This window comes from Arachis hypogaea, chromosome 17 (genome assembly GCF_003086295.3).
Source record: "Arachis hypogaea cultivar Tifrunner chromosome 17, arahy.Tifrunner.gnm2.J5K5, whole genome shotgun sequence".
In the NCBI taxonomy this organism is placed as follows: Eukaryota; Viridiplantae; Streptophyta; class Magnoliopsida; order Fabales; family Fabaceae; genus Arachis; species Arachis hypogaea.
The window spans coordinates 4,330,011-4,342,734 of NC_092052.1; the positions used below are offsets into that span (position 1 = coordinate 4,330,011).

Sequence of the window (12,724 nt, forward strand, 5' to 3'; positions counted from 1 at the left end):
GAGCTCGGAAGATCGTCTGTCCGTACGCCTCGCTTCCCAGACCCAGATCTAGGCTATTCCCCACCTTTTCACCCAAGAGACGTCTTCGACCCGTCCGAAAGCCGAGCAACCGAACAATAATTATACACAAAATATATGTATTTAGTGTCTTGTTAAAAAGTTATTATAATATAAATATTAGATATGAGACATAATTTTTTTACTACAATTTGCTCCTTTAAAATTTTTAAAATTTTCTTTCTATCCTCGTCACCTTTATCACTAACAACAATAGGAATAAAATTGGGTTTTAAAAACAAATGTTTTTATCTTCTATTTTATTATTGCCTTAATTAACAATCAAATAAACTACATATATTTATGTACACATGTGTATATATATGTCTTCATTGCTTTAAGACAGAAAATAAATATAATATAATCTTAGGTAAACGGAGTAGGAAAAATATAAGACAAGAATAACAGTATCGATCAGTGTAAGAAAATATGTATGCAAGTTGAGACAATAAAATGAGAGAAATATACATATGTTTATGTGAATGATAATGGTTTAATAAGTAATACTTGCATTAAAGAAAAATATAGAGTAATGCATGTAATGTGTTGCCATCCCTCTAACTAATTAATTAAACCAAAAGAATCTCAACAAATCAATCGATCAATTAATTAAGGTTATCCTTATTAATTATGACCCATAGGATAGGTTTTATAAAATGTACATTTAATTAGTTAATAAGCACAGTTGGAGGTGAGGTTAAGGTTAGGTGCTAATATATTTAATGTTTATTGAGAGAGGAAGAGCATCAAAGAAACATGACAAAGAAAAGTTAGGCAAAATAACTTGAACCCTCAAATCCAAAAAGTTAGCCAGGAAAATCTAAGATTATATTCTCTACCATGGTAATCTTTTCTTTTTATTTTTTTTTTCCTTCCCCAATAAAGCTTCCGAAGTTTTAAACTCTTAATAACTTTGCAGATAATTTTTTTTTTCGAGATTCAGTCACTTTTTATTTTTATTGGTTTTAGAAAAATAATAAAATTTTAAAATAGAAAATATTAAATTTAAAAAATAGAAAATAAAAATATAAACCAAATAAATTATTAACTTTCCAAAATTTATAATAACATTTTATTTAGCTAATTTAGATTGATCAAAATGGTCTGTTCACTTGTCTATTTAATTAAATAGGTATAAAAAATTTAAATTATATCTTAACAAATGAAATTCAGATCCTTAACGAATTAATAGCATGAAAAACCAAAAAATATAATGACATCTCGTTCAAAAAAAAAAATTATTATTTGAAAAAAAAAGATCATAAAGGGAGGGTGTTATATAATATAAAGTGGTATATATGTTAGGAAGAGTTTTTAGTTTACCTAAAGTACCGGTGTTTCAGTTATTGTTTTAACCGTTAATTTGAATTATAAAAAAAATATATAATATATATTAATTAAAATCAACTGTTAAAATAATTAACATATCAATATTCTAAGTACATTTAAAATTTTTTATATATATTATGTAATAAATTATAGAAAAAATTTTAAATATATTGATATTCCGGTATTTTAATAAATTTTAATCCATCTTAATTATATATATATTATATATATTTTTTATAATTAAGTTTAACGGTAAAAAATAATTAAAATACCAGTATGTGGATGCACTTGAAAGTTTTCTTAAGTTATAAACCTATTCTATGGGTCCATTATTATTATTATTATGAAGTGGTAGACAGCAAGAAAATCCTTGTATGTGAAGCATCCAAAGCAAGCATCCTCCATTTTATTCTATATATAAACCACACCTCTCATGCACCCTTCTTCATTGTTCATCATTCTAGCTCTCCAATCCCCATCTATAACATAGAGAACAATAATGGAGGATTCCAACAACAAGAACAAGAAAATAAGCAGCAGTAGTAGTAAGAAGTTGTGGTTGAAGAAGCTTGTGAAGAAGGAGTTATGGCAATTCACTAGATTATTCTCTTGTGCTTCCTTTAGAGGCTGGAAGCGCCTTGATATTCAAACCACCGTCGTCGACACCGTCGTCTTTAAGATCCTCTCTGCCGTGGAGGCCGTCGTGCTTGTCTCTACCCTCTGCTTCTTCTACCTTTGTTGTGGTTGTAACTTCTGAGTTTATTGTATTTGTATCATCATCATTCACTTTTTTGACCCCTACCTTAATTTGTGGAAATTCAAGTGCAGTTAACTTCATAGGAACGATAATTTAGTTAATGATTCTCATCTATCAACTTCACGTCAAGTTAACTGCATCTGAGTTTCATTACACTTAGTTTGATTCATTCTTTTCTCATAGTCAATAAGGTTAACTTCTTGTCCCTTTTTTTGGTTTCTTGTTTTGAGAACAATAACACATTTTTTTATATATATAATTTTAAGTTGTAGATTTCATCTTCTAATAGTTAATGATATATATGAGTATAATTGTGTTTCATCATATTGTAAGTTTTCTTTAGAGCTTTATAATACAACAGTTTAATTAATCAGTTCAATGTACGAATAGAAATGACAAGATATATTAACACAATTCCAAGTTTTGGTCTTGCAATGAGAATAATAATAATGAGAAATTAAGCAAAAATGATGAGATAAAATTTGAGGAACAAGTGAACAACCTTTCCTTGTTCTTTTATTTTATTTTCCAACTTCTGAATATATCTTGGAGTGGTTTAATTAAGGTTATATCAGAACCATTACTCCAAGATAACAAATTTTGGTTGAATTGGCGAGTGTGAATGAGATTGGAGACAATTGTATATGATAGCAGGTTGCTTCTATTGTCTATTCTCCTATGAAAGAAAATATGTAATTAATGAAAACAGAATGGAAAATGGAAAAAAAAAGTGCCAACTAATAAGTTAACTTTGCTGACCCAATCAACCATAACCGTTGCTCCAATTTTTTTAATGTTTAGTGGGAAAAGGTGAGCACTACCCTACTTTTTTTTTTAAGGGTGGAATTTTTTTTTAAGAGTGGCTCCCATGCTTGATTATTATGATTTTGAATGGAGATCGTTGGACGTACAAAATTTAAACCGTTTTTCATTAGCTTAATATCTTGCTTAAAAAGACAAGACCATAGATCATTTGAGCTAATTAAACAACATTTTCATAATAAGATTCAATACTTAGTACTCTTTTGGTCATGCTAATTTGTTATATACAATAAATCAATAATTAAATTTCTCTCATGCCTTAAAACATTGTTTCACATGTCCCATGACAGAACAAAATTAAAGAGGATTAATACAAATCCATCAAATATAACTTGATTTGTGACCCTTCCTTGTGATACATTAAAAGCAAATCTAGCTATGGTGTCAAGAAAATTCCCCAACCTTTACAACCAAGAAGAATAATTATTACATTCAACCAAGCCAGGCTTAACAAATAGATAAATATATGTTCTATGTATTGGCCTATTTGCAGAAAATAATGACAAAGGGCAAGAGGGAGAAAAGAAAGAAGCCCCCAAGTTATAAAAATCTCAGACTGAGGTAACAGAGTCTTCTTCACTGCCATCACTATCACTGCTACTGCTACTTCCGCTACCGGTGCCACTTTCACTAGTTCCGCTTTCACTGCTACTGCTAGAACTAGATGTCTGCTTGTCCCTCCCCTCTGCGTTCACCTGAGCCCGGAGAGCTTCTGCAGCATTTGGTCCTTTGTCCACCTCGTCGCCGCTGTCATCCACATCGGCAATCTCATCGTCGGTGTGCGGGACATTCATGTCAAACCCAACATTATCTTTCTCTTCTTCAGACTTATTGTCGTCTTCGGGTGTTGCACTACCAAATAGGTCTTCAATATCTATATCTTGATGTTCCTCAATATCATTTTTGGCAACTGGTGAGGTAGCAGAAATGCTAGGTGGTTCTGTAACTTCTGTTGGAAATTCGAATGGCCTCTTAGAACCAACTTTGAAGCCTGTCATGTGATAAGTACATCATCAAATTAACAAGAGCAGAAAAACGAAAAAGAGATTTGAAATGTAAAAAGAACTAAAAAGATAATCTAATACAAAGCTCAAGCTTTAAATATTAAAGTCATCTCACATTTTATCTTATCTATGCTACCAGAAAATGAACCAATCTAAGAACTCAACACAAAGTACATATCTGCAATTACAAAAGCCATATTAACCATATCATGCATACCAGTATTCTCAGGTTCTCCAATGTCAATTCGTTCCACCTCAACCTGTCCAAAATAAAAAAAACTGAAGGTATAAGGGAAATTGATGGGACAAGAGAAAAGTAAATGAAAAATTAACATGTCTGTTCACAAGATAAAAGAGAGTGTTCCTTAGGTACTTCAAATACATACATGTAGTGATGATTAAAGGGACTCAAGTCAACTACCAAAACTAAAATCATGCTAATAGATAGATAGATAGATGTTGAGCATTTACTGGTACTGCCTGAAATGTGTTCCTAACAGGAGGTGCTGGTTTTGTAGACTTCCCAACAGGGGATAACCGAGGATCCGAAGCTGGCCCAGCTGGAGCAGGCACTGCAGCAGTTGCAGCGGCTGCAGATTCACCGGGCATTCGCAGGTGCCGCAATTGCTTTACAGCCCTATGAAGCCGCTCCAGCCGAAGTGTCTGACCATCAAAGAAGAGTACAGCATCATTTTCCTTGTATTCCTCACTACTCCCCTCAAATGTCACCTTGGGTTTTCCTACTTGGTTGTTCTGAAATTCCACAGAAACCCTATTCTCTTTGGTCTTGCGTAGCAATCCCGGCTTACTCTTATCAACTGAAGCTGGCTTAAATTCATCTACACAAATGTCAGAGTTATCCATAATTAGAACCCAAAATTGACATGAATAAGGAAAAAGGGTCATTAGTTAAATGTCAAAACTCAAAAGCATAAACACTACTCATTTCAAAATCAAGCATGAAAGTTCCCCCATACTAGACATGAAAAAAGAGGCAAAGCATATACTTAACTACCATAACCAGAGAAATATGAGGATTTAAAAGGGCTTTGCATTCAGTGACTTACATCGTAGAGTGCAGTATTTGTTAGAGGATTCATCTTTGAAGGAAGGGCCTAGGACAATGTCGTACCACCGATCAGAAGCAGGAGCAGTGTTAGGCTCTTCTTTAGCTTTGTTAGCCATGGAGGAGAACAGATTCAGCAACCTGCTGCAAGCCCATTTGGAACAACAAGTTAGAATAGAATAGAATTGAATTGAATTTAATTCATTTCAAAATAAACGAATCAGATAATTAAAAACTATATTCTAATGTCAGGAACATATGAAAATGAAAAAATTAAGAAACACGGAATTCAATTATATTGTTAATTTTGGTGCCCTGATAAGAAAGATAAACCCAATTAGAAGTAACAAACATGTATTATGTTTAGAATTGCGTTAAACAAATAGAGCCTAGCACAGATGCCATACAATACAGCAGAGAGAATGAAGCAAAGTTCCCAATTTTTTATTTGCAAAAGTAGGAATTAGCATTCACTCCCTCAAACTGAAAGACCAATTTTCATGTGTGTCACAAAGAAAACATATATACACAATCATGGAAGAAGCTGAATAAGAAGAAGAGATTACACAAATTACACAACAAGGGTGAGTGGTAATGGGAGAGAAAGCGCGGTTGATTTGTTTGTTTGCCGTACCAGAAAATGTGCTGCGGAGTGGAATAGAGCGCCGCCGCGAAATGCTGGGTCCGACGGGGCCAGAGGGAGAAAGCGCGCGCCTTTTCTCTTCTCTGTTGTGACTTCCGTTTGTGGAAAGTTAGGGTTCAGTTCTGTGTCGTAGATTTGGGGATTTTTTTCAATCCTTTATTTTTTGGAAATTTTAAAAGAGGACATTTGACATATTGCTTAATAAGAAAATTGGAAACTCTAATTAGGATTGGCAATAATAATTAATAAACCTACGGGATCAAGCTCTTTTGAAAATTGAAACCAGAAAATTGGAAATTTTTCTGAAATAAATAAAAATAATTAATATTTTTAATAATAAAATAACATAACATTATATTCCAAAAGAAAAATTTTAAAAGACTTAAAAAATTTATTATTTTTAATTAATAATAATATTTAAAATATAAATAAAAATATGTTATTAAATTATTAAATTAAAAAAATTAGATTAACAACTAAAAAGACTAACTAAAAATAATAACAACTCGCAATACATATTTTACTCGCGGGTATCTAACACGACCTGTCCCAACCCATTCGAGTAGAGTAAGCTATCCGATCCGTTGCGAGTAGGATAGGGTTTTACAATCCACATATAACACATATTTTATAAAAATTAAGTATACAGTAAAAAAGTAAGAATTAAACTCACAACCTCTTGCATGTAATGTTTTACAATAAATGAACAACTACTAAATTAGTTAGTTAATTAGTAATTTAAAATATTTATTAATATATATAAAATTTAGAATGATTGAATTTTATATTTATTTTAAAAAAATTAATATTTCTACAGGTAGGATATGATAGAATTTAAAACTTTAGGGTGCGGGTAGGGTTAGGGTTGAGAGATTCTTAACCCACATGTAAGATATGGTAGAATTTTAATAAATTTTTCAATTCACAGATAGATTAGAATAGGAATCTCTCAACCCACAGATAAAATATGGTAGAATTTTAATAAATTTTTCAATTCACAGATAGATTAAAATAGAGTCTAAACTCTAACTCTATCCTACCCTACCATACCCATTCCATTTCGAATCTTAGGGATCAAGCTCTTTTGAAACCAAAAGATTAAAAATTTTTCTAAAATAAATAAAAATAATTAATAATTTTAATAATAAAATGACATGACATTATATTCCAAAAGAAAAAATTTCAAAAGACTTGAAGAATTTATTATTTTTAATTAATAATAATAATATTTAAAATATAAATAAAAATATATTATTAAATTATTAAATTAAAAAAATTATATTAATAATTAAAAAGACTAACTAAAAATAATAAATACTGTCGGTCTTAATTTTTTTTATTCGAAAATTTATTTTTGTGCACTCCATTTGATTATGTACTTCTGTTTTCAAATTTGATTAGGGTGGTAACTAGTCTTTTACTAATATAAGGTACTATTTGAATGAGATATTAAATTTAATATAAATTAACAAATAAATATTATGATTTGATTAGGATCATATCTAGATTTTACTAATATAAGATAAGATAAGATACTATTTGAATGAGATATTAAATTTAATATAAATTAATAAATAAATATTATGGTTTGATTTGATTTGATTAGGATCATATCTAGACTTTACTAATAAGGTACTAGTTGAAAATACACAATTTTTTTAAAAAATATTTCTTATTAAGAAATTCTTCTTCATACCGCTAAATATAATAACAGGAAACACATATTTTATGATTTTAGTATTTGTTTTTTTTTTTTGGTGACTAATTTTAGTATTTGTTTAAATAATTGTTTTTCATTTGACCGAGAAAATAGCAAATAAATTGTGCATGGCGGTTACAGTAGAATGTAGATGGATAGTAAGTAGGAAAAGAAGACACTGACAGAAACCAATTTGTTTCATTGGTTCCGTCTCTGAGGCAAAGGGAAACAATAATGGCGTCACAGTCACCGGCACCGCCGTCATCGGCGAGGTCACCACTCTCCGCCACAGCAACAGCATCTCCACTCCAACGCCTCTCCACATTCAAGACCCCTACCAGCGTCACCGCCCCAACCTCCCCCTCCTCCGCCCCCGCCACCTCCGCACTCGACTCATTTGCCTCCGACCCCGTTTTCTCCGCCTTTCTCTCCCCCTCCTTCTCATCCACCTCCTTTTCCTCCGCCGCACTCTCCTCCGGCTCCCCTGCCTCCACCGCCGAGAAGCTCCACCATGCCATCCGCCTCCTCGACAACCAGCTCCGCTCCGAGGTTCTCTCCCGCCACTCCGATCTCCTCGGTCAGCTCTCCTCCCTCCACCACGCCACCTCCGCACTCTCCACCATCCGATCCTCTCTCTCCTCCCTCAATTCCTCCGTTCGCCGCCTCCGATCCGAGCTCTCCGACCCTCACCGATCCATCGCCTCTGCAACTGTGCAGCTCAACAATCTCCACCGCACCTCCGAGCTTCTCCAGCACTCCGTCCGCGCCCTCCGGCTCTCCCGCAAGCTCCGCGATCTCGTTGCAGCTGCGCCAGATCCGGAGAAGCTCGATCTTGCCAAGGCCGCGCAGCTCCATGCGGAAATATTGTCGCTCTGTGAGGAATATGATCTGGCTGGCATTGATGCCGTGGATGAAGAGCTCCGCTGGGTGAAGGAAACCGGCGATCGGCTCCGGAGCGAGGCTATGAAAGTTCTGGAGAGAGGAATGGAAGGTCTGAATCAAGCTGAGGTTGGAACTGGATTGCAGGTTTTCTACAACCTTGGTGAATTGAAGGTTACAGTGGAGCAGGTGATCAACAAATACAAGGGTTTAAGTGCCAAGAGTGTGAGTACGGCCTTGGATATGAAGGCCATTTCGGGATCTGGTGGAGGCCGCGGCGGAGGGTTCGGTCCTGGCGGAATTAGGGGAAGTGGGACACCGCAAATTGGAGGAGGGGCAAAGGCAAGGGAGGCACTGTGGCAGAGGCTTGGTAATTGCATGGATCAGCTGCATTCTATTGCCGTGGCAGTGTGGCATTTGCAGAGGGTGCTCTCGAAAAAGCGCGATCCTTTCACCCATGTTTTGCTGCTTGACGAGGTCATTCAGGTATGGGTAATGGGAATAAATGTATTTTTTGTGATTTTATGATCTTAGTAGAGGTAGCAGTTACTCTAGAAGTGATACTAGAGTGGTAGAATATCAGCTTGTAGAAGCACATGTAAGAATAGTAGATATCTTATGGAAGGTAGCTTGATGAATAGAGGTTGAGGAAGGCCTAGAAAAACTTGCTGCGAATTAGTTGAATTTAGGTTTTAGTAGCTTGAATTTGGATGTGATTTTCTATAGGACATTATGTTGTTGTCTGGTTTATAGAGCTGTTTCTACCTAGTGGGACGATGCTTGGTTGTGATTGTTAGTTTGGTGAAATTCTGTGTCTAATGTTTACTTGGACTGATAGCTTCTATATATGCTGGAATGATGATAGGTATGGAAGATAATATTCTGATTAATTTGGGTAGTGATACTTGAGATTGAGAGGTCCATATATAATGAGTTAATTCCATTATGCAACAGATTCCCTTTTGCTTCTGTAAAATCCGGAGGTTTTCTTGGGTTAGTAGCTGAATTTAGGTGTTAGCCGTTAGCAAATTGAAGATGCTGCATTTGCAGATTTTACAAATGGTTTTGATGTGATGTTTAGTTATTCGATGGGAGCTATTCTTTTGTTTCTATACTGAGATGGAAGAAATGGATCATTGCTCCAGTTGAATGTAAATAAGTGAGTCAATTGCTATTGATTTGTATAGATTAGGCTGGATTATATCAGGATCGATACCAATTCTTTTGGAACTCCACTCTCTATATATTCTTTGTGCAATGGAGAAATAGAGGATCAATAGTAGATGAACCAAGAAGTTGGATTGAATTTCTTTAGGATGCCTTTTACACATGGTTTTTCGAAAATTGTACAGCCATATTACTTATGCAAAGATACAAATTCAATGGACTGGACATTTGGGGTTTTTAGAAATCACTATCTATATTTTGAAAGTATTGAGTTCCGAACTGGGACATTTTTTTCACTCAAATTGTTTTTGGTTTTACAACCATTTTCTCATTGACTGCTGTTGCGTAGGAAGGTGATCCCATGCTAACAGACCGAGTTTGGGAGGCCATTGCAAAGGCTTTTGCAAGCCAAATGAAGTCTGCTTTCACTGCATCAAGTTTTGTTAAGGAGATCTTTACAATGGGATATCCAAAGTTATACTCCATGATAGAGAACCTCCTTGAAAGAATTTCACGTGACACGGATGTCAAAGGAGTGTTACCAGCTATCAATTCAAGTGGAAAGGAGCAGTTAGTTTCATCAGTCGAAATATTCCAGACTGCATTCTTGGCTCACTGCTTGAGTCGCCTTTCAGATCTAGTGAATTCTGTATTTCCAATGTCAAGTCGTGGAAGCGTTCCATCAAAGGAACAAATATCAAGAATTATATCACGTATTCAGGAAGAGATAGAAGCTGTTCAGATGGATGCACGCTTAACTCTTCTTGTTTTGCGTGAAATTGGCAAGGTTTTAATTCTTCTTGCAGAACGTGCTGAATACCAGGTAAAACCCGGGGCAGGGGGGGGGGGAGAAAAAAAAAACTTGTTATTGCATTTGAATAAATTTTTTATTTTCTCAGAAAGTAATTGAATGCTAGCTTATGTTAAGTGTTTGATCTGTTCCTTTGTATGAAAGAATATTTGTTATAAGAAAAGAAGGGTCATAAAAAGATGGAAATTTATGTTAACTACAATTAGTTGGAACATTGTGAACTAAAATCATATTTATCAGTGGCTGATAATCGCATGTTCTTTCTGGTGACTTTTATGATTCATATCCAAACTTGATTGATGAAGTGGTCTAGTGCATGACAAGTTTTAACTTAACTGTTGTGACAGATATCCACTGGACCTGAATCACGTCAAGTAAGTGGTCCTGCAACACCGGCACAGCTCAAGAATTTCACGTTGTGTCAACATCTCCAAGAAGTTCATTCACGAATATCTTCTATGCTTAAAGGAATGCCCAGTATAGCTGCAGAAGTGTTGTCTGCTTCACTAGGTGCAATATATGGTGTTGCATGTGACTCAGTGACATCTTTATTCCAGGCAATGCTTGATCGTCTTGAGTCTTGCATATTGCAAATACATGATCAGAACTTCGGAGTGCTTGGGATGGATGCTGCCATGGACAATAATGCATCACCTTACATGGAGGAGCTCCAGAAGTGCATTCTGCACTTCCGCAGTGAGTTTTTATCTCGCTTGTTGCCTTCCAGAGCTACTACAACATCAGGAACAGAGAACATATGTACCAGGCTTGTCCAAAGTATGGCTTCCCGTGTTCTAGTATTCTTTATCCGGCATGCTTCTCTTGTCAGACCTCTTTCAGAATCAGGCAAGTTGAGGATGGCTAGGGATATGGCCGAGTTGGAGCTAGCCGTGGGCCAAAATTTGTTCCCTGTTGAACAACTCGGTGCTCCATATCGAGCTCTTAGAGCATTCCGTCCTCTTATTTTCTTGGAAACATCCCAGTTCGCATCATCTCCTCTTCTTCAGGATCTGCCACCCAGTGTCATATTTCATCATCTGTATACCCGAGGTCCTGACGAATTGCAGTCGCCACTGCAAAGAAACAAACTAACACCGTTACAGTATTCATTGTGGCTAGATTCTCAAGGGGAGGATCAAATCTGGAAGGGTATCAAAGCAACACTTGATGATTACGCATTAAATGTGAGAAGCAGAAGAGATAAGGAGTTCAACCCTGTTTATCCTCTTATGCTTCAAATGGGTTCATCCTTGATTGAAAAGGTTCAGGCTAACCCAAATTCTTGATCCCGTAAATAATCTGTAGTCTTGTGAAATTGATTAAACCACACCAGTGACTTTGTGATTGCTGCTTGCAAGTTGTTGAGAAGGGTTTAGTTGCGGAAACATGAGGAAGAGGCATGCTAGTTTGGATAGAAAACATGAAGTACAAAAAATTTTAGACGATTTAATAGCTTTTTTTTCCAATATATTTTTTGTTGAATTAATTTTTGTTGGCCAATCTTGACTTTACTGATTATTTGTGATTGGTTGTATTAAATGTAGATAGGGTGGCAAACGGCTCGAAATATGTCAAATCGACCCGTTTAACCTGCCATAAGGGCACGCTGAGCTTAAAAAATGAACCCACCTTAAAAGGAAAACTTGCCTAACCCGTTTCGCCTAACTCGCGAACATTGGCTGGGTGGGATAGGCAAGCCACCAGGCACTTGCCAAAAATAGTTTAGACAATTTAATAGCTTTTTTTTATGATTATTAAATTCATGACATTTCTTAGAAAGTCAGAATATAAATTGAACATGGGTTGACTCCAAGGCTCTCATATATGAATTGGTTACTAATCATTCTAAACTTATAATACTCAATATCATGCCAATATTAGTCTGCTTTTAGTATTGAATTTCGATAAAAATGCCTCTAACTTTTAACATTACCAAACTCTTAAATTCACATTCTTTTGAGTTTTATGATTTAAATTTACAATGAATTCTCGAAGTTGATTAGTTTACAAATTTCAGTTTTATATTTGGACAGTTGATGGTGCATTTGTGCCTTTCAAATTGCACCATCGACAGCCAATGCCAAAATTATACGTTTTTATATGAGAATGACAATGACATGAAAAAAAAAATAAAAAAGAAAGAAAAAACAGTTTTTGGTTTTCACTCAGTTTACGACATTTTATTATTATTATTTTGAATAAGAATGAAAGGTACGATTATTGGAATTTATATGGATATGTTAATGTTAATGCTACAATACCAAAATGTGAAAGGTATGAATAATATTTCAGTGTTATTTGAAATTCATTAGTGTCTGTTAAAAGAAAGCATTAGAAAAAATGAGAAAGGAGTGTCTTAGCGGTAAGAGTATGATCTCATTAAGACAACAACCTCATTATTTTTAATCTAATTAATTTCCTTTTGTCTAATTCTGTCACTGTACAGATGCTACTAGTTATAATGAAGAAATAATTAATATATTTTTCCTT

General features: G+C 34.8%; 3 protein-coding genes across 6 annotated transcripts; 2 read left to right on the plus strand and 1 right to left on the minus strand.

Moving 5' to 3' along the window:
* Positions 1 to 1,750: 1,750 nt before the first annotated feature.
* LOC112767243 (uncharacterized) lies at positions 1,751 to 2,467 on the plus strand. The gene has a single exon (XM_025813126.3). The coding sequence runs from the start codon at positions 1,886 to 1,888 to the stop codon at positions 2,141 to 2,143; it is 258 nt and encodes an 85-aa protein (XP_025668911.1). The 5' UTR covers positions 1,751 to 1,885; the 3' UTR covers positions 2,144 to 2,467.
* Positions 2,468 to 3,166: 699 nt separating this feature from the next.
* On the minus strand, positions 3,167 to 5,934 carry LOC112765905 (uncharacterized). 4 transcript variants are annotated; one of them, XM_025811766.3, is made up of 5 exons: positions 5,670 to 5,934; positions 5,037 to 5,179; positions 4,441 to 4,808; positions 4,187 to 4,229; positions 3,167 to 3,956 (listed from the first exon to the last, which is right to left on the minus strand). In XM_025811766.3, the coding sequence occupies exons 2-5, from the start codon at positions 5,152 to 5,154 to the stop codon at positions 3,517 to 3,519; spliced, it is 969 nt and encodes a 322-aa protein (XP_025667551.1). In that variant the 5' UTR covers positions 5,155 to 5,179; positions 5,670 to 5,934; the 3' UTR covers positions 3,167 to 3,516. The 4 variants fall into 4 exon arrangements, with proteins under 4 accessions (XP_025667551.1, XP_025667552.1, XP_025667553.1 ...); XM_025811767.3 differs by having other exon boundaries at positions 5,602 to 5,891; XM_025811768.3 differs by having other exon boundaries at positions 5,037 to 5,176; positions 5,670 to 5,848.
* A 1,456-nt stretch (positions 5,935 to 7,390) lies between these two features.
* LOC112764217 (conserved oligomeric Golgi complex subunit 5) lies at positions 7,391 to 11,720 on the plus strand. Its single transcript, XM_025809768.2, has 3 exons — positions 7,391 to 8,742; positions 9,773 to 10,246; positions 10,582 to 11,720. The coding sequence occupies exons 1-3, from the start codon at positions 7,612 to 7,614 to the stop codon at positions 11,518 to 11,520; spliced, it is 2,544 nt and encodes an 847-aa protein (XP_025665553.1). The 5' UTR covers positions 7,391 to 7,611; the 3' UTR covers positions 11,521 to 11,720.
* Positions 11,721 to 12,724: the final 1,004 nt, after the last annotated feature.

Coding starts and splice junctions, on each gene's coding strand:
- LOC112767243 (XM_025813126.3), top strand. CDS start 1,886: ATGGAGGATTCCAACAACAAGAACAAGAAAATAAGCAGCAGTAGTAGT.
- LOC112765905 (XM_025811766.3), bottom strand. CDS start 5,154: ATGGCTAACAAAGCTAAAGAAGAGCCTAACACTGCTCCTGCTTCTGAT. Junction 4,809..5,036: donor CAAATACTGCACTCTACGAT/GTAAGTCACTGA, acceptor ACATTTGTGTAG/ATGAATTTAAGCCAGCTTCA. Junction 4,230..4,440: donor ACACATTTCAGGCAGTACCA/GTAAATGCTCAA, acceptor TATTTTGGACAG/GTTGAGGTGGAACGAATTGA.
- LOC112764217 (XM_025809768.2), top strand. CDS start 7,612: ATGGCGTCACAGTCACCGGCACCGCCGTCATCGGCGAGGTCACCACTC. Junction 8,743..9,772: donor TGCTTGACGAGGTCATTCAG/GTATGGGTAATG, acceptor GCTGTTGCGTAG/GAAGGTGATCCCATGCTAAC. Junction 10,247..10,581: donor CAGAACGTGCTGAATACCAG/GTAAAACCCGGG, acceptor CTGTTGTGACAG/ATATCCACTGGACCTGAATC.